A 21311-nucleotide genomic window follows, 5' to 3' on the forward strand; every position below is an offset into this window, starting at 1 on the left:
TTGAAATCTTCTTGGTCATGCCAAGAAAGACTGCACAACAGTGGTGAAGAGACACATTTGAAACTGGGATTGAGATTCCACCATTGTTATAACAGAATCTAAAAACCAGCTCAAACTCGTATGCATCTCCCTAAAAGTCATCGATTTCAATACTCGATTTTTTTATCTTAGCTCCTCTTTTCTTGCTTGATAATTTTCTTTAATCTTCCTGAATATTTCGAGATAATCTTCTACAGAAGTGAAGCATCCACTTAACATGTTGACAATGAGATTCAACAAGGCTAGCTGTTTTCCTTCTAGGATGGGTTTGATTTGTTTCAAAGACCGATTTTGGTGTTGGGGGATGGGTTTGATTTGCTTTTGAAATCGTTTTTTGTTTTAATTTTTTTTTAATAAATAATATCGGCTGATGTATCAGGCAATTCCCCAAAAGGTACCCTCCGCCGGGTACTTGTAGCAAAATTGTGTGTGTGTGTGTATATATATATATATGTATATAAATATATAAAGACCCCCTATAGCCTTTCTATGAATGATATATGGATCATGACGACGATGACATAACAATGCGTCCAGGGCTAGGGATTGCATTCTCTTGGCTACCAAAACGTCCAAAAGAAAATTTAGTCTTTAATGATAGAATCATGCAAATGGTTTCTTACGAAAAAACATCGAATGAGATAGACGCGTAATGAAGTCTTCCCATAAAATCTTCTACTGCTAGAAACCAGATTAAACAGAGGCAATACATACAGGTTTCAGAAAGTTTAATCACAAAGACATGAAATAAAGATTATTAACTCAGTCTAGCAAATTAAAGCAAGTCTATTCCAAACACTCAGAAAATCGTACTGTTTGATCTAGCGACCATGCTGATTGAAGTGAATAAGAAATAAATCGGCATCAGTTCATCATACCAACCTCAACTCCTACGCCAACAACCAAAGGACGAACCAGCACCAACAAGCAAGGGATTTGAGTTTTACAGCAATTCTGCCTCTGATTCATTGGCACTGATGAATTACTAAGCGTCCAAAGATAAGAGATGGAAAGAACAAATAACATCTGACTGACTTTTTCTTCAAGGCCGAAATTGTGCAGCTAGTATTTTGTGTTTTCCACCCCAATTGGTTCAGTTGTTCAAGTCATCAGATTCTAATCGAGTGTATACAAAAGACAATCACATAATCCTCAATGAGTTGGGTCTGGATTGAACTTTACAGTTTCTCTCCAGATTAGCTCCTTAATATTTTCTTCAGTAAATGACGGTTGCTCAAAATCAAAACTGAAAGGGCTTGGGCAAACAGGCTCCTCGTTGATATCATGTAGAGGTGCCAAGTATGGGTGATACAAAGCCTCATCAACTGCAACAAACCAGGTATAAAAATTATTTTCAATAGAATTTATGGGGAAAGATTCCATCAAAATGAGTAAAACACGTTATTTCCACACAGTCGATGGTCCTTGGATCAACGGTCTAATCTGCACCCTGCAAACAACTCAGCAACGTTTGACATACTTCCTACTTTCTTGTAAAACCTCTTGAACCAATTACAACTTTGGCACAACACATGCACTTTTATTTCCAGGGTTTTGCTACACAACCTCCACCACACTCCACACTTCACATTTTTTAAAATTTTAAAATTTTTTAAAATTTTTTTTGAGTTTATTCTTTTTAAAATATTTCAAATTTTCTATTCATTATTCATATAATAAATATTTGATAAAAGAAAAAAATAATAAAAATTTAGAAAAATGTGAAGTGTGGAGTGTGAGGATGTTGTGAAGATTTATTCTTATTTCCAATTGAAATATCATTTAGACTAGTGCCCTCTAGAAATGCAGTCAAATAAGCCAAATCTTCTAGTAAAGACTTGTAACAACATCAAACATTTTTCCCTAAAATCTCCCCCAAATTCCACTGCAAGTAGAGTGCTATATGACTCCAAAGCAACTGTTAAAAACTAACAGATATAACTGAATGATGGGAACTCATGATACCTGTAATGCGCCTGTTTGGATCAAACACGAGCATCTTTTCCAGTAAATCAACAGCACCAGGGGACATGTTTGTAAATCTAGAAGAGAATTCTTGCTTTGGGAACTGTGGGAGCTGTCTAACATATCTTCGAGCATTATCACTTCGTAAAAACCCAAGGCTCGAATCATCAGGTGAACCTATGAGCTTCTCACAACAACAGGAAAGTAATGCAATTGTCAAAGTCAGTCTGACTCCCAACAAGACAAAGAACAACTTTCATTTCAACAGAGTACAAGCATAGACACAACAGAGCCAGGAGGAAAAGGAAAATGTGGGAAAAAGAAAGGAAAACCAGCAGCAGCTCTGTTGACACAGGAATGCATAGTCAGTCATTTTGCATGTACTAAGACAGTCAACCACAGAAGGAAATGAAAGTACATTCAAACCGGATCGACTCCTCAACCAATTCACTCCTACTTATTATCTTATAGTCCAAGGTGGTGTCTGTTCATCTTTGAAAAGAGGAATTCTTACTCTGTGTTTCACGATGACTGATAATTGGCTTTCCCAAATTCAGTTATATGTTTATGCAATTTCTTCCATTTGGCAATAAGGAATATTTCCATAGACAGAAAAAACACGGGAAGAAGATCCTTTCAGAATGGGTTCCCCTACTCAAAACAAAGAGGGGATTCAGACAGATGTATGATCTGAATCGAGTCTTGGTCTCTAAATTTGGTGAAAAGTTACTAGTGAGGGAAAGATCAGGAGTAATGACACTTAAATGTGGTATAGGGGTGTAACAACCCAGAATGATCAAGATTCTTGATGCAAAAAGGCACAAAATGAGATAGATTTTGTGATTAATGAGCAGAATAACAAAGAAATGATTGTGTTCAATTGCAAACAAGGGCATTTTTGTATGCATAAACCAGCAGTAAGGAAAATATAGCACATTTTCTGCAAGGAAGTTTTAAAAGGCATACTTCAGTAATAAGTCTCAACTGATGAACATAGTCTTTGCCAGGGAACAGGGGTTGCCTCGTCATGATTTCACCAAGAATGCAGCCCACCGACCAAATATCAATTGCTGCAGTGTACTCTGAACAATTAAGTAGCAGTTCCGGTGCTCGGTACCAACGAGTAACAACATACTCAGTCATGAAATCAGTTTCAGACGTTGTCCTTGCAAGCCCAAAGTCTCCAATCTTGAGGTCACAATTTGCATTCAGAAGCAAATTGCTGGGCTTTAAGTCACGATGCAAAACATTTGCTGAATGTACATATTTAAGTCCTCGCAACAGCTGATACAGAAAATACTGCAAAGGTAGAATTTAAGCTTTTATGAGAGCTCAAGCTTGAAAGATAGCAACAAAATCATAACAATATGTTGCTACAGAAATTCATGTTACAATACTACCAGACATTAGAAGATTATCTTTGTTCATTCATTTTCCTTTTCTGCTGGCCGGGACAAGATATAAACCAATATGTTTTATCTTTAGTTTATTGTCATGTTTAATACAAATGCCAAAGAAAAATTCACACTATTCAGCATAAATCTACTCTAGTATGTCCTAAAATGGATTTTAGGACAACAGCCATATCATCCATATATGGCTGCGTAGTTTAAATTTAATCAAGATGATGCTCAGTCGTCAAATATCCGTACAATGTAGACCTTGCCAAACTCCCACCTCGGTGAAAAACAGAATGATTCTTATAAATAAAAAAAATTTGGACAACATTTTTCAAATCCGTGGTATAAGTAAATTCATGGTAAACATAATGTCTTCATCCAAGAGATAGAAGTAATGCCAACCCGACAATGATCGTCTGTCAATTGTTGGTTGGACCGTATAATCTGGTGAAGATCAGTGTCCATTAATTCATAAACAATGTAAACATCATTGAAATTCTCCTTCTGTGGAGGCCGAATGATGTCTTTGAGGGCAATAACCTGCATAGGATAAAAAGGAAGCCTTAAGCATAAATTCAACTAAAATAGAAAGCAACACTTGGGATAATCTCTCTTATCAAAGCTAATAATAGTACCAACAAGAGTGATAATATGTGTGTGTGTGTGTGTGTGATAGAATTCTAGCATATGCTTGAAACTATTCATAATTTGTATATACAAATAATCATGTCCCTGTATCTAGGTTTATTGAGCTACATATGTCAAAAATCCACTCTCTGTCCCTGAAACCCAGGTTCACAAACAAAGAATATCACAGGGACTACACTAGCTGGCAGAAAATACATAATATGTAGAATTTAGAACACCGTCGCAATAGACAGGATTTACACCATCTTTGCAAAACATATGGACGAGAACTTTGATAAATGTACAGGTTCTGCGGCATTTTGGCCTTTTACATGTAAAGGATAATGACCCATTCCCATGAAAATTTTCTGCCCACAATAGCAATTAGTGAAAACCCTCTGGAGTTTAGGGCTCACAAATTCAAAATATATGGCATACATAAGAACTTTGCAAATTTTCTAACGACCAAAATCATGGCCAAAACACGTACGTCACAAAGATACAAGGCTGACTCAACTTTCAAGCGCAGATACAGGAAAAATGACAAAGATAGCTAGAATTACATTTTCATGATCCATGTGGCGAAGAAGCTTTATTTCTCGTAAAGTTCTTTTTGCATCTATTCTGTTGTCAAAAGCATTTCCAATCTTCTTAATGGCAACCTCCTCACGTGTCTCAGCATTCACAGCAGCACTGAAGAAAGAAGAAAAATTAAGTTTTCTTTCAGGATATTGTTGAAACAGCAAAATCTCGTCATAGCACCAAAATAGCATATCATTCACATGATAAACACGGCCTCTCAACACATGATTTCTCAACATGTTTAATGCTTAAACCAAGACAATGACAAGGTCATCCTAAACACAAGTAACGGGAACACATTGCAAGCAGTAGACAAAAAAATAAAATAAAATAAAAAGCATATCCTTCATAGTTCCATATGCATTGTGCATTCATTGCAGATTAGTCAAATCCAACACCCATACCTGTCCATGAGCAAGACTCAAGCAAATGCTGACAAATTGAAGGTGCATGGCCAAATTAGGGTTTAAAATTGAATTTGATTAAATCAGGAAACCAGAATAAAGTAAAAGATCATTTGTTTCACCCAATTAATTTCAGGCTGTTTAAGTGAAAATTTAAAAAGAAACCAAGAATTTCAAAAAATTAAAAAAAGAAAGCAAACACTGGATACAGTTCCCCACATTTGAGACCTAGGCCGAGTTGACAACTGACACAAACTCAAGATTTATAAACAATTAGTCAATACACAAAACCATTAATGCATGAAAATATGGCCGAATTACATAAAGGCTGCAAGACTAAAAGAAAGAGTAAATTTATATTGTACGCTGTGATATTTATCGTCAACAAACTCAAAGTCTGTTACTCCACAACCGATTTATAACCCAGTTGTTTCACATTCTCAACAACCACAGCTTCGATGTGAGTGTTTTTAACCTGAAAGTAATGATAATTAGCATCTGTATCAATGTAAATCTGAGGTCATCAAGACGAGCACAAGGCATAAGCAAGAATGTATACAAAATCAAATGATGAAACCATGATCTTCATTTCAGCTATCAGGACTAACTAGACAAAAATAAATACAGGATCCCAGTGAATATCAAACTCACCATTAAAGCAAGTCCACAGAGAAAAATCTATAATCACACCAAATCAACAGCCAACTCTAACAATTAACCCACAACAAATCAGCTTCTTACTACACAATTCCCAGTATAACTAAAACCCAACAAGAAAATTAAGTCAATTAAATATATGGTCACTTCGATAAATACTTTCTTTACTTAATTTTTTTTCCCTGCTAGAAACCAAGAAACAAGAAAGAGTTTGCTCCCAGAAGCAGAAACAAAAGAAAGAAAAAGAGGAGGAAAAAAAAAAAAAACTCGAACCCAGAAAAGCTCTTACCAAACAATACCATAAGCGCCTCTCCCGATGGGCCGAATAGGAGGGACATACTTACGGGAAACTTCAAAGAGGTTACCGTACACATTGTACTGAACGTAGCGTCCACCATGGGTGGGAATCCCTCTGATGTTATGCTCACCTGAACCAGAGCCAGAATCCATTTGAGGTGCCCGAGGGACCTTTCTTTGACTTATTCGTAAGCAAAAATTAGCCGGAGGAGAGGAGCAGTGGGGTGGTGAGGGCTATATTGGAGGAGGGTCTGAAATTGGGGAAGGTGTAAAGGTAGGTGTAAAGGTAGTTGACATCTCAAAACTTCCTTTTGGGTTGCTTCTGGGAAAGAGAGAAGAGAAAGAAAAGGGGCGAGTGAAAGAAAGAGCAGGGGACTTTGGAGTGAGAGTCGCCTTGGGTGGGTGACCCGTGAAGCAATGAAGACTTTTCTACTTTTCCTTTTTCTGAGGATTGGTGTGGTATCTGTGAATAATGTGATTATCTTTCCTCCTCTTGTTTTGTGATTTGATTGGAGAATCTTTTGTTTTTTTTTTTTAATCCTTAGCGACTGGAGAATCTTATTACCGTTATGTTCCTGCTTTTCATAATAATTAGCCAAGTAAAATATTATTATTATATAATTCTTATCATCAGTCTTTATTCATTACCTCATATTCTATATTTCATAAAAAATATATTATATTTAAAAAAAAACTGTCAAGCGTGATTTGTAGAGGTAAATAATAATTAATATATAACAAAATCCATTATTATTAGATATTGAGAAAAATAAAGGTTATTATTTCTTTTACAATGAGTAATGTTTCATATTTATACTTTCATTTTACTTTTACCTAATGTCACACTTTTATTATTCTTAAGTTATTATTTTAAAAAAATAATTAAACGTTAATAAACAATACCGCCTTATTACAGTGGAACGAGAGTGTGATGAGTTTATTGATATTTGATATGGCATAATTTGTGTTTGAATAATGCTAACCACCATCACTTTTATTATTATAATTGCTATTCATAAGCCTATACACCACACACCAAAATTTTTTTATTTTTTTTAAATTTTTTTAAAGTTTTTTTTGATTTTATTATTCTTAAAATAATTAAATTATTCTACTCATAATCCATATATTACACATTTAATAAGAGAATAAAATTAAAAAAATCATAAAAAAATTGGTGTGTGGTGTATGAGGCTTAAGAATAGAATTTTTCTTATATTCCTACCATCACATTATGATGTATTAAATGATTAGAGATTATTTATTATATCTAATTTATGTGTCAATCATTTGATACCATATCATGAGATGAAGAAAAGAATACGATAAAATTGATGATAAATAGAATTATTCTTTATATTTTTACATAATTTCAAAGTACCAAATCTATCATTATAGTCAGTCTTATGGATTGTTTTTATGTAAATAGATAATCATCCATATATCACATATTTAGTAAGAAAAAAAAATATAATTTATAGTGTGTGAAGATAATGAATAAAATTTTTTATAAAAAAAAAAGGTTTTAATTGGTTGAAAAATTTTATTTATTATTTTTACGCCACACGTCACACATATTTTTTTATTTTATTTTATATTTTTTATCATTAAATATGTGATGTATAGAATTGTCAATGTCAAGCCTGTTGAAGTCGATGCATGGGCATTGAATTGTCAAATAAATAGGTAAGTCCGCTCTCGAAATTTCCTCTGTAATTTAATTCTTTAGAAATTTCAGTATTTGTTCGTTTTCTTGGTCTACGTTCAATAATGGACATATTGGATATTTCAAAAGTCTGAAATTGAGAAACGTTGTCTTGCTCCATTCATTCCATCATTTTCAGTAAATATTTTCAATAGTTTCAAAACTCAAATAATTAAGAGAAAATCTATTTATAATTTCTATTTTTTACATGTTCAGTACATTGTATGAAATCACCATTTATTCTAAAAACTTAAACTGATAAAAAGATATAGATTTTTATTATTTGTATTATATTCTTACCACTCCTCATCACTCGTGGATCAGTCTCTTCTTCAATGAATAGGTTCAATACGTAAAATATTTAATTAAATAGATAAAGTATAGAATCAGAGTTCAAATTCAAAACTTCTATTCTGATATCATGTGAAATCACTACTTATTCTTAACATATCGTAAATGTATAAGGTTTTCATATCAACTATGTTAAAATGTGATCGATATTTTATTTTTTATTTTTTAAATTATAATGGAATTCATTATAAATAGTGTTAGGGTATAGCAAAACTCAATAATTAAACAAATAGAGAGGAAACTCTTCTAGGATAGGGAAGCGTGTACATCTTTGGTCTAAACACGAACACAAATTTCAAAACAATGACATGTAAAGTATGATGTCAATGCATATCGTGGGCAAAAGGTTAGATAAGATTACATAAATATAAGTGGGGACAAGTATTAACTACGGTGGCCCTGTTATTGTAAATTGAGTTCAGTGTTAGGTGAAGGCATTTGTTATATTGTACGAACAGTGAAATATGACTAAATATCAGTAGTATTGTGTGGTCCTTATGTCTCGAAATTATTATTTTTTTGTGGTTTCAGATAAAGTTTCGATTAATTAAAAAGTAATGTTACGTATAATTATAGAATATATAAATATTGTGTAGTATTTTAAAAAAAAAATAGAATTTTTTATTAAAAAATTAATTTTTTTTATATGAATCTGATATTTTTTTTTTAAATAACTATATGATATTTATACATTCACAAATATAATTATTATTTTTCTTTTAGTTCCGGCTAATCTGGATAGCGGACAATCGTACAGTTGGTTGTGGGAAAGATGAATCATACAATTGCATTGTGCGGTCTCTCTCTGGCGAAGAGTATGGTATTTACACATGAAAGAGATCAATCATACAGTTGCTTTCTGGTGTTTCTTTGCTGAACTGCTTTTTCAAAGGAAGAATAAAAAGGAGGCCGCTTAAAGTAAACGCAGGCTGAAAATGGAGGAGGACTGAAGACTAACGTGTGGTTTTCGGTGTTCTATTTTTTATTTTTTATTTTTTGATAAAACAAATTACATTCATTAATAATGGATATTATAATTTTGACCTGAAATATTTATTACAAGCCAACTATAATATTAATGGCTCCCTAATATACAACTGTAATTGATATGGTCTAGTCCATGCTGCACACCTCTCTCAAATCGCCTGAGAGATAGCACAACAATGTCCAAGACAGACTTAACAAACCTCATACTCTGTCTAAGACAGAGTAGAGAACACACTCTATAGACAAAAGTCTAAAAAACACACTTTATGGACAGAAGTCCAAGAAATGATGTGTTTTTTTGTTTTTATTTTTCTAAAACAAAAGACGTAACATAAATTAAAGATACATGAGAAAAATGAATTACATCTTAGAAAGATATAGATCTGCATTTTCAACCTTAAAGGAAAAAAATACAAACAAAGTGATTCTGATGGCGCATGAAAGCCACAAGCCACCCTAGGGGTATGGTGGTCAGTCAGGTCTTAGCCCTGGACCCAAAAAAGCTGCGCGTGATGGCAGAAGAGCACCCTTAGCGGTGGTGAGTGGATTTCACACGCCCACTTTGGACCGCGCGTGTGGATCACACGCAGCTCTGTTTGGCAAAATACTTCACCCTTTTGAATGATCGACGCCTTGGGAAACCTGCGGTAGGGTGCATTGTGGTCATAAACGCTGAAGAGCGGTAGATTGACCTTCCGTCACACTTAGCCCTGAAAAAAAAACAATTAAAAAAGAAAATGAAAGAAGAAAACTAGAGAGGAGAGGGAGTAGGATGAAGGAGGGAAGAGGGAGTCTGCACAGGTTTTGATTTGGTGGTGGCTTCTAGAGAGAATGAGGAGTCTCTCTCTCTAAACTAGGGTCGGCTCCCCAACCAAAAGGCACTTGGATGGAAATGGTATTGTGGGTGTTTTATTTTAGACAACCTCTCTTCATGAAAAATTATATAAAAATAAACTAATAAATTAATATAATTTCGTATAATACGTTAGAACTATTTTATAATAAAAATAATTGGAAAATGCTAAATGTACTTAACAAAAACTTACAAAAAATATATTTTTCCACATATCAGTTATTGATATACTGAAAATCGTGAAATTTGAAATTCAAAATAAAACTAACAAAATGAGTTTTGTAAGTAAAAGTGTAAGTAAAACTATAAGTACATATAGCACTACTCAAAATAATTTTATAATATGACATAAGAAATCAACCCACATTAATTTGTAGGTTTATTTTTATAAAATTCTTTTGTACCAAAAGTATTTGTCATTATTTTATATTCGAATAAATTAATAATATTGCATTAATTTAACATGAAATATAAAAGGAAATCACAACGTACAGCCCTTTATAGAAAATTCAGTGGATAGAAATAAACGTAAAAAATGACAATGAAGCCAATAAATTAGTTCGGATTTATGTTTCTCAATGGAACGAGCAACTGTCTTCAAAAGAAGTGCCTACTTTGGAAGTTTGATATTACAAAGCCGCTGCTAAGCGGTCCATCTACTTTTCAAAGAATAACAGCCCTCCAATAGAAGGGCGCCACATTAGAAATTACACCATAATACAACTAGACTTGTGCACACGAGATTAAATTGTAAAACACTGCAGAATCAACAACTTCATCTATGCATGATTTAAATCTTCATCTTAAGCCCGCGTGCATCGCCAACCAAAGCACCACCACCAGCATCCGCCACCAACATTTGCCGCCACCAGTTTCACCACCTTAAGGCCGTCGTTTTCCTCCTAGGCTGATTTCGCAAACACCGATTTCGCCCACTACGCCACCATTGGTCCATTCGTTCTCCACTATAGTTCATCACCAACTAACATTTGTACATGGCTGACTCTAGTGACCTTGGTATTACTCAGGTATTTCCTCTTTTACATTATAATGTACGGCGGGTTTGGTTTGAAAAAACAAAATAAAGGAGTATTTCCTCTTCCACAGACAATCCCTGATTCTCCAATGAGCTCTGAAGTTGAATTTTATCTTCCTAATTGGCCTTTGCTCAGCTTTGTTGCAACGTCGTACTGGAGAATAATTTCCTAATTGAATTTTATCTTCCTAATTTTATCTTCCTAGTTGAATTTTATTTATTTATTTATTGTAAAAAGGTGCAGTTATTAGGTATTAGAAGTGTGTAATTTGCTTCAAATCCCTTTATCCATGAATGAGTAGCATCAATAGTATTAAACTCTGCATTTGTAATTGAGAAGCGATCCTTGATTGCCGATACTACAGTTTGTTGAGTCTGCAAACATGTATTGCTTTTGTTTCTTTGTGTGAATAAGCATTTATTACCATTTTTTTTTTGTTTAACAAGAAACCACCTTGACGATGGCATGGACTCTAGACATGCTCATCTTTATTTGGGTTGAATTTGTTGCACAAAATTTGAGACATAAGAGAATCTAGTTCTAGTCATAGTTTTAGTCTTATTTTTATTTTTTCTGTTATGCATTATCTCTTGTAAAAATCTTGTCTGATCTTGGATTTTTCAGTTCTAGTCTTATTTTTATATGGAACTTATGCATCTTGCATATGTAATTTGGTGATTTTCCATAACTAATAGATTTATAATCATGTGGTTTTGTATTGAATGAGTCAATTTATAATGTTGATAGTGATGAACTTGAGGCTGAAACTGAAGACATTCAATGTGATGTGAATGTTCAAGATAGTGTCATTGTCGAAGATGGAGTGAATGTGATTCCCTCTTCAAATAGTGGTCCGTTAGAGTCATTCATTGGTATGATTTTTGAGGAGGTCGAAGACGCCCAAGTATTTTACAAGGCATATGCAAGGCGACAAGGATTTGCAATCCGGACGAATCATACTCGATTGTCGAAAGATAATAAAACTCTTTGTGCAGTAGACTATATTTGCACAAATGAAGGATTTTGATGAGTAACTCAGAAAGACACAGATAGAATAGTCCCTGAACCCGCTGAGACAAAATTTGGATGTAAGACAATAATGAGAATAAAGAAAGATGGTGAAAAGTGGATAGTCAACAAGTTTGTAGTTGGACATAATCATATTCTACTTACACTGAGAAGTACTAGTTTCCTTTGTGGACATAGGGGAGTTACTAAAGTCTAAAAAAAACTCATTATGACTTTGAATGAGTCAGGTGTATCGATAAAAAAGATAATTCTGGTATTGAGTAAAGATTTAGGTGGTGAATTTAATGTCGGTTGTATTAGTAAGGATATAGAAAATTACTTAGGAACCAAAAGGAAAAATATTTGAAGAGGGGGATGCACAAAGGTTATATTCATACTTTCTTGATCGACAACTCAAAAAACATGGGTTTGTGTTTTCCATGCAAGTTGACAAGGATGGATGTATGGGAAGTTGTTTTTAGGCTGATGCAAGACCAAGAGCTGCATACCAATATTTTGGAAATGTTGTTACATTTGATGCCATTTACCTGACCAATATTTATAAGATGTCATTTGTGCCTTTTCTGGAGTTAATCATCATCATCAGACCATAATGTTTAATTGTGCTTTGTTAGTTAATGAAACGGCAGAATCATATACATGGTCATTGAGAACATGGCAAGAAGCAATGTTTGGGCGTGCCCCTTCAACAATAATTACCGATGATGACAAGGCGATGTCTAAGGCAATTGTAGAGGTACTCTCGAATACAACTCATAGGTTGTGTTTGTGGCACATTTTAAAAAAGTTTCCCGAACACTTGGCTCATGTATACAACAAATTTTTGGACTTTTAGAAAGATTTTCGTCATTGCATACATAAGACAATTACTACTGATGAGTTCGAGCAAGAATGAGCTTTGATTGTGGTGATGTATGAGCTAGGAGAAAATACTTGTCTGCAAAATCTGTATAGCAGACGGGATATGTGGGTACCGGCCTACTTGCGTTCGACATTCTGTGCTGATATGTCAACAACTCAGAGGAGTGAAAGCATGAACAAATTTTTCAAAGATTATGTTCGTTCAAGCACTATGGTTAGTGACTTTGTGCATCAGTATGAGAAAGCTATAGATACACGTTACTTTAAAGAGAGAGAAAGATGTGCGGACAAAATCTACACGGACAATAATGAATACACCTTTTAAAATTGAAGAGGAGGCGACAATTTTTTATACAAAAAAGTCTTTCGTGATCTTCCAAGATGAGCTGTTTAATAGTCTACGGTACCAAGTAAAAAAATTGTATGTGAGTGGTGAGGTCAAAACATATGGAGTGACAGCCCATGGTAAAGAAACACCTATTTACCATGTGACATTATCGGGTAATGAAAGACATGCTACATGTACATGTCATATGTGGGAGTTTATCGAACTTTTCACAAACGGTGCAGGATCATCCACAGGTGCCCCCAAAAGGGCACCCAAAGTATTTGAGATCGAATTACCCAAAGGAAACACAAATACCAAAGAAAAGACGTTGTAGCATTTGCAATAATTAGGGACATACTAAAAATAATTGTCCTTCAGTGAGGTATAGTAGCTTTGTAGTTATTTGTATTTTGTTGGTTTTTAATTAAAGAAAGTAATACAGTTTGTTGTTATTTTTGTAAGGATTTTGGGCCAACAACTGATCTGAACACTTCAATTCATAGTGCAAATTTGAATATATCTCGTATGTGATATATTCCCTCTTCTCTTTAGCTATATCTTAATTGCTTTAGAAATATAAAAAATTTGAATCCCTTGTGCTTGCATCATTGTTCAGGAAGGTTTTTGAGAACGGCAAGGAGAAGCTAAGGGTTTTGTGTCAGACGAGGAGAAGTTGAATTAGGTATCGAGGCAGCTGAAGAAAGCTTTTGGAGCCATATTGTTAATTGTAACCAAACATGAAAGTTGAACTATATTGTATTTTTTTCCAGACATCTTGTATTTCTTTGGGATTGAATATTTCAGTTCCAACAAAATATTGTGATGTGCAATATTCAACTGTTAGGACATATTGATGCCAAAGCAACTTCACACTGAGATAAGTAAACATATTGTGATGAGTAGTCATGACATTACTAAAAGTAGGTCATTACATCCATAAAAGTAGTCATTACATTAATAAAATAAAAGTAGTCATTACATAAGAGAATGTAGTCATCCTTAAAAAAATAGTCATTACATTAAAGTAAAACGGGTTACATGAGTCGTAGCACTGACTGAGATACATTGTAAGTTTTTGGATACATAACAATTACACTACAAACTATTATAAAAAATAACCATGACAAGATTAACACTTTCAAGACTCTCTTGTACTTCTTCTCTATTGCTTTAAATTTGGATTCTTCGATGCGTAGCCGCTCATTAAGTACCCTATCATTCCTCCGTTCAGCTAACTCCAAGGCCATCTTACAACAGCTGTTTTGCTCTTTTTGAAGATCAATCCACTCAAAAAATCTACATTATTTACCCATCTGTAAAAACTTCTACCAAAACTATTAAGTTTTCCAGAAATGCGTAACTTCACTTGGCAACCACAATAGCAAAGTGTTCTCTCCAACCTACCTCTTGCGGTCCAAGAACTTGAATCAGAATGAGAACCAGAATGAGAGCCCGAACTTCTCCTTGTCTATCATCATATAGAAAAGTCATCAATTTTAAAATAAACTAGCATGTTGGTGAAAAAAAAAAGCAAAAAAACAAAAAAAAAAATTGGTGCATGCTCACAAAAGAAAATAGCATGTTGGTGCAAAAAAAAACTGGTGCATGCTCACAAAAGAAAGTAGCATGTTCGTGCAAAAAAAAAAAAACTGGGTGTTGCACAACTCACTAATAAAACTTGGTGTTGCACAACTCACTAATAAATTAGCATGTTAATTACAAGGCTTGAGGCATTATAACAACTCACAAATAAACCAGTTGAATATATACATATAGGCTTCACTTGCCTCAAATCTGATGTAACTTCGCTTGAGACATTATTTATCAATCACCCATCAACGTCATAGCATCTGGAATGTGCAAATATCATCCCCCTTTACCCCACAACAAATTGCATGTTGTATGCCTGTCTGCTTGTGTCTCTGATGTGGTTCTCAATTGCAATAAGTTTGGTATTTATCAACAACTCACTAATAAACCAGTTGAATATATACATATAGGCTTCACTTGCCTCAAATCTGATGTAACCTCGCTTGAGGCATTATTGGCAGTTGCCAAATAGACCCAAATATGCACAACTACATGTTTGTATATCTGTATTTCATCCAAATAGACCCATGCCAATGCTAATACAATGTAAAATCGACAATTTGAGCATAATTTTTCTTCTTAGAACTTTTACCAAACATTTTCTATGCATGGCATTCTCTTAGGCTTCCAACGTTTTCTCTTCTTTCTTGAGTACCAGTTTACATTAATACCTACAACCAAGCAGTAGATTCACACTTAAGCTATCTAACACAACATCGCCCAACCATTAAGAATGTATTGAAAAATTTATATTTAGAATTTTCTATTTAAACTATGAAATACCCGTAAACCAAAAATTAATGCTTTTATTGAGAAAGTCATACTGGTGGAGATCTCAGTCAAGAAGCATGCAAAAATACCAGTAAATTTAAAAAGCTTCGAAAATCAGTTTGGAACACGGCTAGAGATCTCACAGTTTTCTCTAGAAATCGATTGTCCTCCATGCCACCGTCTGGGTCGAGCTCGGTCGGGAGGTCGAGCTGCCGATGAGATGAGTGTGGGGTCGAGTTCCGTCGTGGGGTCAAGATCGTTTGGGAATGGGATGGAGGGGAAGACAAAGAAGTGAGGGGCTGTATGGGGTCTCATCGGGTGTAGACAAACTCAAATTAAGTAAAATAAAATGCATGTGTGGTGCCTCATTATTGGAGGGCTGTTTATTAAGAAATAACAGCTTGACCGGTCTGCAGGTTTTCCCTTGATATTATAGTATGAGTGATGGCCCTATAGTGACAGCGGAGCGTCCCGCCTAAGTAAAATGTATTTTTTCTTTCACATTTTTTTAACATATTTAAATATTTTTAAAAAATAAAAAAAATATCAATATACTATTAGTCACTTCTTAATTAGTAAATAAAAAAATTAAATATATGAACAGTCAAAATGAGAGGATAAAATGAGAGGACATACTAGTATTATTCTTATAGTATAGAGTTCTTCTATTCAGCAATTCTATACTACGCACATGTTGAGAAAAAATATAAAGATCAAAAATAAAAACAAATGTGTGGTATAACACTACTGGATATAATTTTTATAGTCGAAAGCTACGAGTAATGATACGCTAAATTAGATTGTTTCAGAGTACAGTTGGTAATGGTAAGTGGCGGATCGTGGGTAGCCAGGCCACCAGGGTATTGCGTGTCAACTATTTTAGTATGTGAGGCAACAAATTAACATTCGGCAAAGGGATGAGGACAATAGAGGAAAATATGAGCATGAGGTAGAAAAAGATCGGAAAACAAGTCAACAGCTTCTCGAAAGAAAGACTATTCTGAAAGTTGATCAAAAGAGGCTTGTAAACCAATGGATGTGGAACATGGTGCTGCAGATGGTTTGCAATAGTGGAGCAAGCGACGACAATTCCAATGTTAGGCTTTGTTTAAATAGTGACATAAGAACTAATAGTTTTAGATAAAAATTAAATAAAATATTATTAAAATATTATTTTTTAATATTTTTATTATTTTTAAAATTTTAAAAAATTAAATTTTTTATTATATTTTATATAAAAATTTAAAAAAATTTATTAAAAACTATCCCAAAACTCACAAAACAGACCAATCGGTTTTGCATCAGTTTGTCAGGTTGAGTTGGGGGTTGAAATTTTCTTAACAAGCAGAAAAAAGCACCCTTTCAAAAACACAAACAATTTCAATCCCAAACAGCAATAGGTAGAAAAAGAGTATGAATGAAATCTGGCGCAGATTTTTTGGTTTTTTTTTTTTTTTGAAACCAAACTTGTTTCTCATTACTACAGCAAATGTTGGATACATGGAGGGGCTTCCTCCAGAGTGATACTCTCCTCAGAGAGTTTTACAGCATCCTTTGCTAAACTATGGACTATACAATTTGATGATCTAGGTACATGATGAAATGACCAGGATTTCAATCCTCTAAGTTCTGCTTTAATATCTTGAATCATCAGACCTACTGTGCTCCAATCTCTTCTCTCTGCGTTAATGTCTTGAACCACATTGAGTGCATCACCTTCCAATATGAGGTTTTGAAGCTATAGATGTTTACATAAGATTACAGCCTTTAGAGCCGCCAAAGCCTCAGCCAGCTTTGCCTCCGAAAACAAAGTCCTTTGAGATCTCATGGTAGCAATTACCTTACCTTCCCAGTTCCTCACCATCACCCCTATTATGCCTATTTTGCACCTTGATCTGTCAACAGCCGCATCCCAGTTTGCCTTGAAGCCATTCACTTGTGGAGGAGTCCATTCTGCTGCTTGGGGCATGTCACTATGTCTGGAGGGACAGCTTGCGTTTGCATCTTTAAAATCTCTCAGTTTCTAGTAGCTGTTATAGATGAGCTTGGAGGGGTTCTCGAATTTCTTCTCAAACACCAGTTCGTTCCTTCTCTTCCAAACTAGGTACACTGTGGTTGCGAAAACTTCGAAGTCTCCCTCGTTTCCTTCTGATTCTAGGTGGCTCAATAAGTCCTTGAAAGAATGGAATCTGACTTTCATTTTCTGAAGCTTCCTTGAGCAGAAGATGGACACAATTCAAACAGTTTGTAATTGTGCTGGTCCAAACTTTGATAATTACATAGGAGAGGTAGACACAATGACTTTGAGAACATGCACCGAATTATAAAAAAAAATAATAATAATTCTATGTACAACCGTAAAATGCGTAAACGTCACGTAATTGTTTTGAAAAAGAGTAAAATTCACTATTAAAATATTAATTTTTTTATGTAGATCTCATATTTTATTCATTTTTTTCAAAGTAATTACGCAGCAATATCACAATTCACAGTTATAAATATATTTTCTTTAAAAAAAAATCAATGAGCTTTAAATAAAATAAGGAATCTCCGGAGGGAACCTTGACAACTATTCATTCTCTTTCGTGGGTGAAAAACATCAAGTAACACAGACCTAACATACCTTCCTTCAATGGTGGTCAGAGAGAGACAAAGCAAGGCAAGAAGTCTGAGCAAATACATAGATATTAGAAAGAGATACATAGACATCACCTGGATTGACAACAATGGCACTCTAGCCTATGATTCTCTAAACAACAGTGGCTTGTAAATAGCAGAACTCTTTATGGATAACAAACTGCATGCTTCCTCTCTTTTAGGTCAAGATTGGTGGCAACTCCATACATGGTCGATTTATTTGGAAATTGATCAACTTCTTTATTATCCCATTTATGTATTTCTATATTCATTTATTTATTACCTCTTAAAAAAAAAAAAAAAAAATCTTTAGTTGAGCCCTGTTCAACTTGAGTACTCAAATACAACTCAAGTTTCTAGCCAAACTCGAACTTTGTTTTTCATAAATCAAGCGGAGTTTGGGCGAGTAATACAGCCCCAGGCTCGATCACTAAGGTTCGAAGGTTAGATTTACTTGGCATCCGTTGCTTCAGGGGAAGGTTTCTGCAGGGGGCATTGAAAGATTTGCTCCCCAGCCATTGTCAAAATCCGTAAGCCTCAGTCATTCCTTGAGCTCTATGCGACAAGGCAAGAGACCCAAAAATATAACAGCACAATTTTCTTGAGCTGCTTGTAGCCTGGGGCCTCAGATGGTAGTTTGGATCGGGGTCCCGTCAATTCCACCCAAAACTGGGCAAGTTGATGATGACCCAGAAAGATTCAGGAAGGAACTCCTCACCCAAAACTTCAGGATCTAGAAAGATCAAAAAGTCTGATCAGAAAATTAATATACAAGATATCTGATAATGGTCCGAGATATGTCGAGAGAACAAATCCTAATAGTGTTAGTATTTTGCAGGGGGTCATATCGACAAGTCTTCCTGTGATTGCTGATCAAGTTTGAAATGACAACCTATTCCACAAACACCACATTCTTTCATATAGTAATAACATTACATTGTAATTTATACAGATGCATTCCAGTAGCACAGAGACACAACATTCCTTGCAACTCATACTATACTGGATATGATAAGCGACACAACATGGTACACTATGATAGATAGGAAAACAGAAAACCACATACCCAAACCCATCTGTATTTTGGATTGAGTTTAGTTCCAGCATAATCAACTTCAAACTCGTTCTGTTCCGTTTCCCAAAAGCCTTCCATCAGAATCAGTACCACTTGTTCTTAGATTAGAAAGCAGAGCATCACGCCCAGTTAAAACTAACTGAAAAAAGCTATCCACTTCCTTTGTAAGAAGATCTAGTCCTTGTGAAAGTTTCTCGGCTCTCCTTCCCAAATCTGAAACAGAATTCTGGAATGCTTCCACTTCAACAGGGTCGACACCATCTTGGATCATGGGATACAATTTCTTGACACTTGAATCAACCGCTTCAAGTTCTTTCAAAACTGGAAATCGTCCACTGGACAATATATTGCTAATTTCCCCGTTCACACTAGTCTGCAGGGCAGTATAAGCTTGTGACCATATAAATTTGTCAGCAACATTTAACTCTAGCAACTTTTTACCAGAACCAGAGAAAGCTGCAGCAAAGACGCTACAGACAAATATTGTCTCCACCTTGACTCCATACAGAGCACTCATTAAAACCTTACCTTTGGCTGAGTTCTTAACCTTGGGAAGATCCAGTGACTTCACAAGCTTGTCCAAAATGGTGCAACAGTTTTCAACTCTAGGGTTCTTCGAATTAACATGCTGTCTCCAGCCATCAAGTGAAGAACGGGCCCGGATAAACAGCTTTGAAGAGTTGGATTTGAAATTGTGTAGCAAACACTGAAGCAAGAGATTTCCCTGGTTCAACCGTGAGAGCTCAGAGCTGAAAGCAATGCATACATCAAGCAAATTCACACTGACATCCAAGTACACATCTATCCATTTCTCATCCCAGTCACACACAGGGAGTTCAAGCTCTGTTATGAGGGTTTTTATGTCGTTATGCGTTTCACAAAGTGACTCCATTGCTAATTTCATCCATGAAAAGCTGAGGACTTCATCCTTGTCTTTGGGATTAAGCCTTCCTAGCCTCCCTGCCAAGGTTTCCTCAAAAGTATTTGATAGTATAAGAAGCTTTCGAGACAAATGAGATGATGATAACATTCGGAAAGGATTCCCAAATGGGAAGAAGGGCTGGTGTGGTTCATGTGGACGACTCATGTCGATAATTTTACTGCCGAAATGACAACAGAGAAAAGCCTCAGAAAAACCATATGTCAAGGCACAGTTTCATAGGCGATGGTAGAATTAAAGGGCATGTGAAAATGTATGATACAATTCACAATATATGCATGCCATATAACTAACCCCATGAGGCAACCCCCAGGAAAAACTCTCACTTCAGCGAAGATTTTTTCACATGAACCATCCATGAAACAACCGACTTATTTGGAACATTATTAAATGAGTTCCATTCCATGCAACCTAATAGAATCATTATGGTTCGCTGAGTTAAGCTTTTCATCATTTCTTTTTTATAGGTAAAAAAAAATGATGATGAAAAGCTTAGCTCAACGACCCAATAGCAGGAAAACATAACTAAAAAATGTTTTTCTTGATGCTTTTCTTCCATTTCAGTAGCAACAAAAACACGGCCAAGTGAAACCTAAAGCAATAATCCCCTCCCCCCCACCTTTGCAAGTCCGCATCTCGCAAAACATCGTCGAACGGCCAAAGATTTTAACCACCTAAAAAAAACCCTTACTTCTCACAGACCACCTAAGCATAATGATATCCACATAAAAATAGGCCGAAAATCAAAACATACACACACCCCTTACTTCTCACAGACAACCAAACATAAAAATAGGCCGAAAAGAAAAATATACACAAATAGATAAAGGCATACACATGTATAAAGCAAATAACTCACCTAACAGTCGGATCTTTGAATAAGAACCCTGATTAGACCAATCTGAACCCAAAATTAACCTCCGATCGTTAGAAATCTGATCAGAATTTAGAAAATCCAAACCCTAGATAATTTTCCCCCAAAACAAATCACCATCTGCTTTAATTGCATATTTTTCCGAGCTTGGGAACAAAAAGAGAGAGGAAAACGTACCAGAAGTTTTGGATCTGATCTATTCGGAAGAGAGTTTCAAAGTCTGCGACGATATTTCCTTGAAATTTCCGGGCGTGTGATTGGGGTAGGTTTGTTCTTGTTTTGAAGACGGATACCGAGGTAGT

General features: G+C 35.0%; 2 protein-coding genes across 5 annotated transcripts; both read right to left on the reverse strand.

Moving 5' to 3' along the window:
- Positions 1–689: 689 nt before the first annotated feature.
- LOC118343972 (mitogen-activated protein kinase homolog MMK2) lies at positions 690–6437 on the reverse strand. The gene is made up of 6 exons (XM_035683487.1): positions 5964–6437; positions 4595–4724; positions 3807–3944; positions 2971–3303; positions 2005–2188; positions 690–1364 (listed from the first exon to the last, which is right to left on the reverse strand). Exons 1-6 carry the CDS (start codon positions 6122–6124, stop codon positions 1192–1194), a joined length of 1119 nt encoding a protein of 372 aa, XP_035539380.1. The 5' UTR covers positions 6125–6437; the 3' UTR covers positions 690–1191.
- A 12530-nt stretch (positions 6438–18967) lies between these two features.
- Positions 18968–21311, reverse strand: LOC109003520 (protein BPS1, chloroplastic-like). 4 transcript variants are annotated; one of them, XM_018981677.2, is made up of 3 exons: positions 21187–21311; positions 20995–21036; positions 18968–20295 (listed from the first exon to the last, which is right to left on the reverse strand). In XM_018981677.2, exon 3 carries the CDS (start codon positions 20280–20282, stop codon positions 19236–19238), a length of 1047 nt encoding a protein of 348 aa, XP_018837222.2. In that variant the 5' UTR covers positions 20283–20295; positions 20995–21036; positions 21187–21311; the 3' UTR covers positions 18968–19235. The 4 variants fall into 4 exon arrangements, with proteins under 4 accessions (XP_018837222.2, XP_018837221.2, XP_035539385.1 ...); XM_018981676.2 differs by having other exon boundaries at positions 18968–20298; XM_035683492.1 differs by having other exon boundaries at positions 20995–21070; positions 21187–21296.

This window comes from Juglans regia, chromosome 12 (genome assembly GCF_001411555.2).
Source record: "Juglans regia cultivar Chandler chromosome 12, Walnut 2.0, whole genome shotgun sequence".
NCBI lineage: Eukaryota > Viridiplantae > Streptophyta > Magnoliopsida > Fagales > Juglandaceae > Juglans > Juglans regia.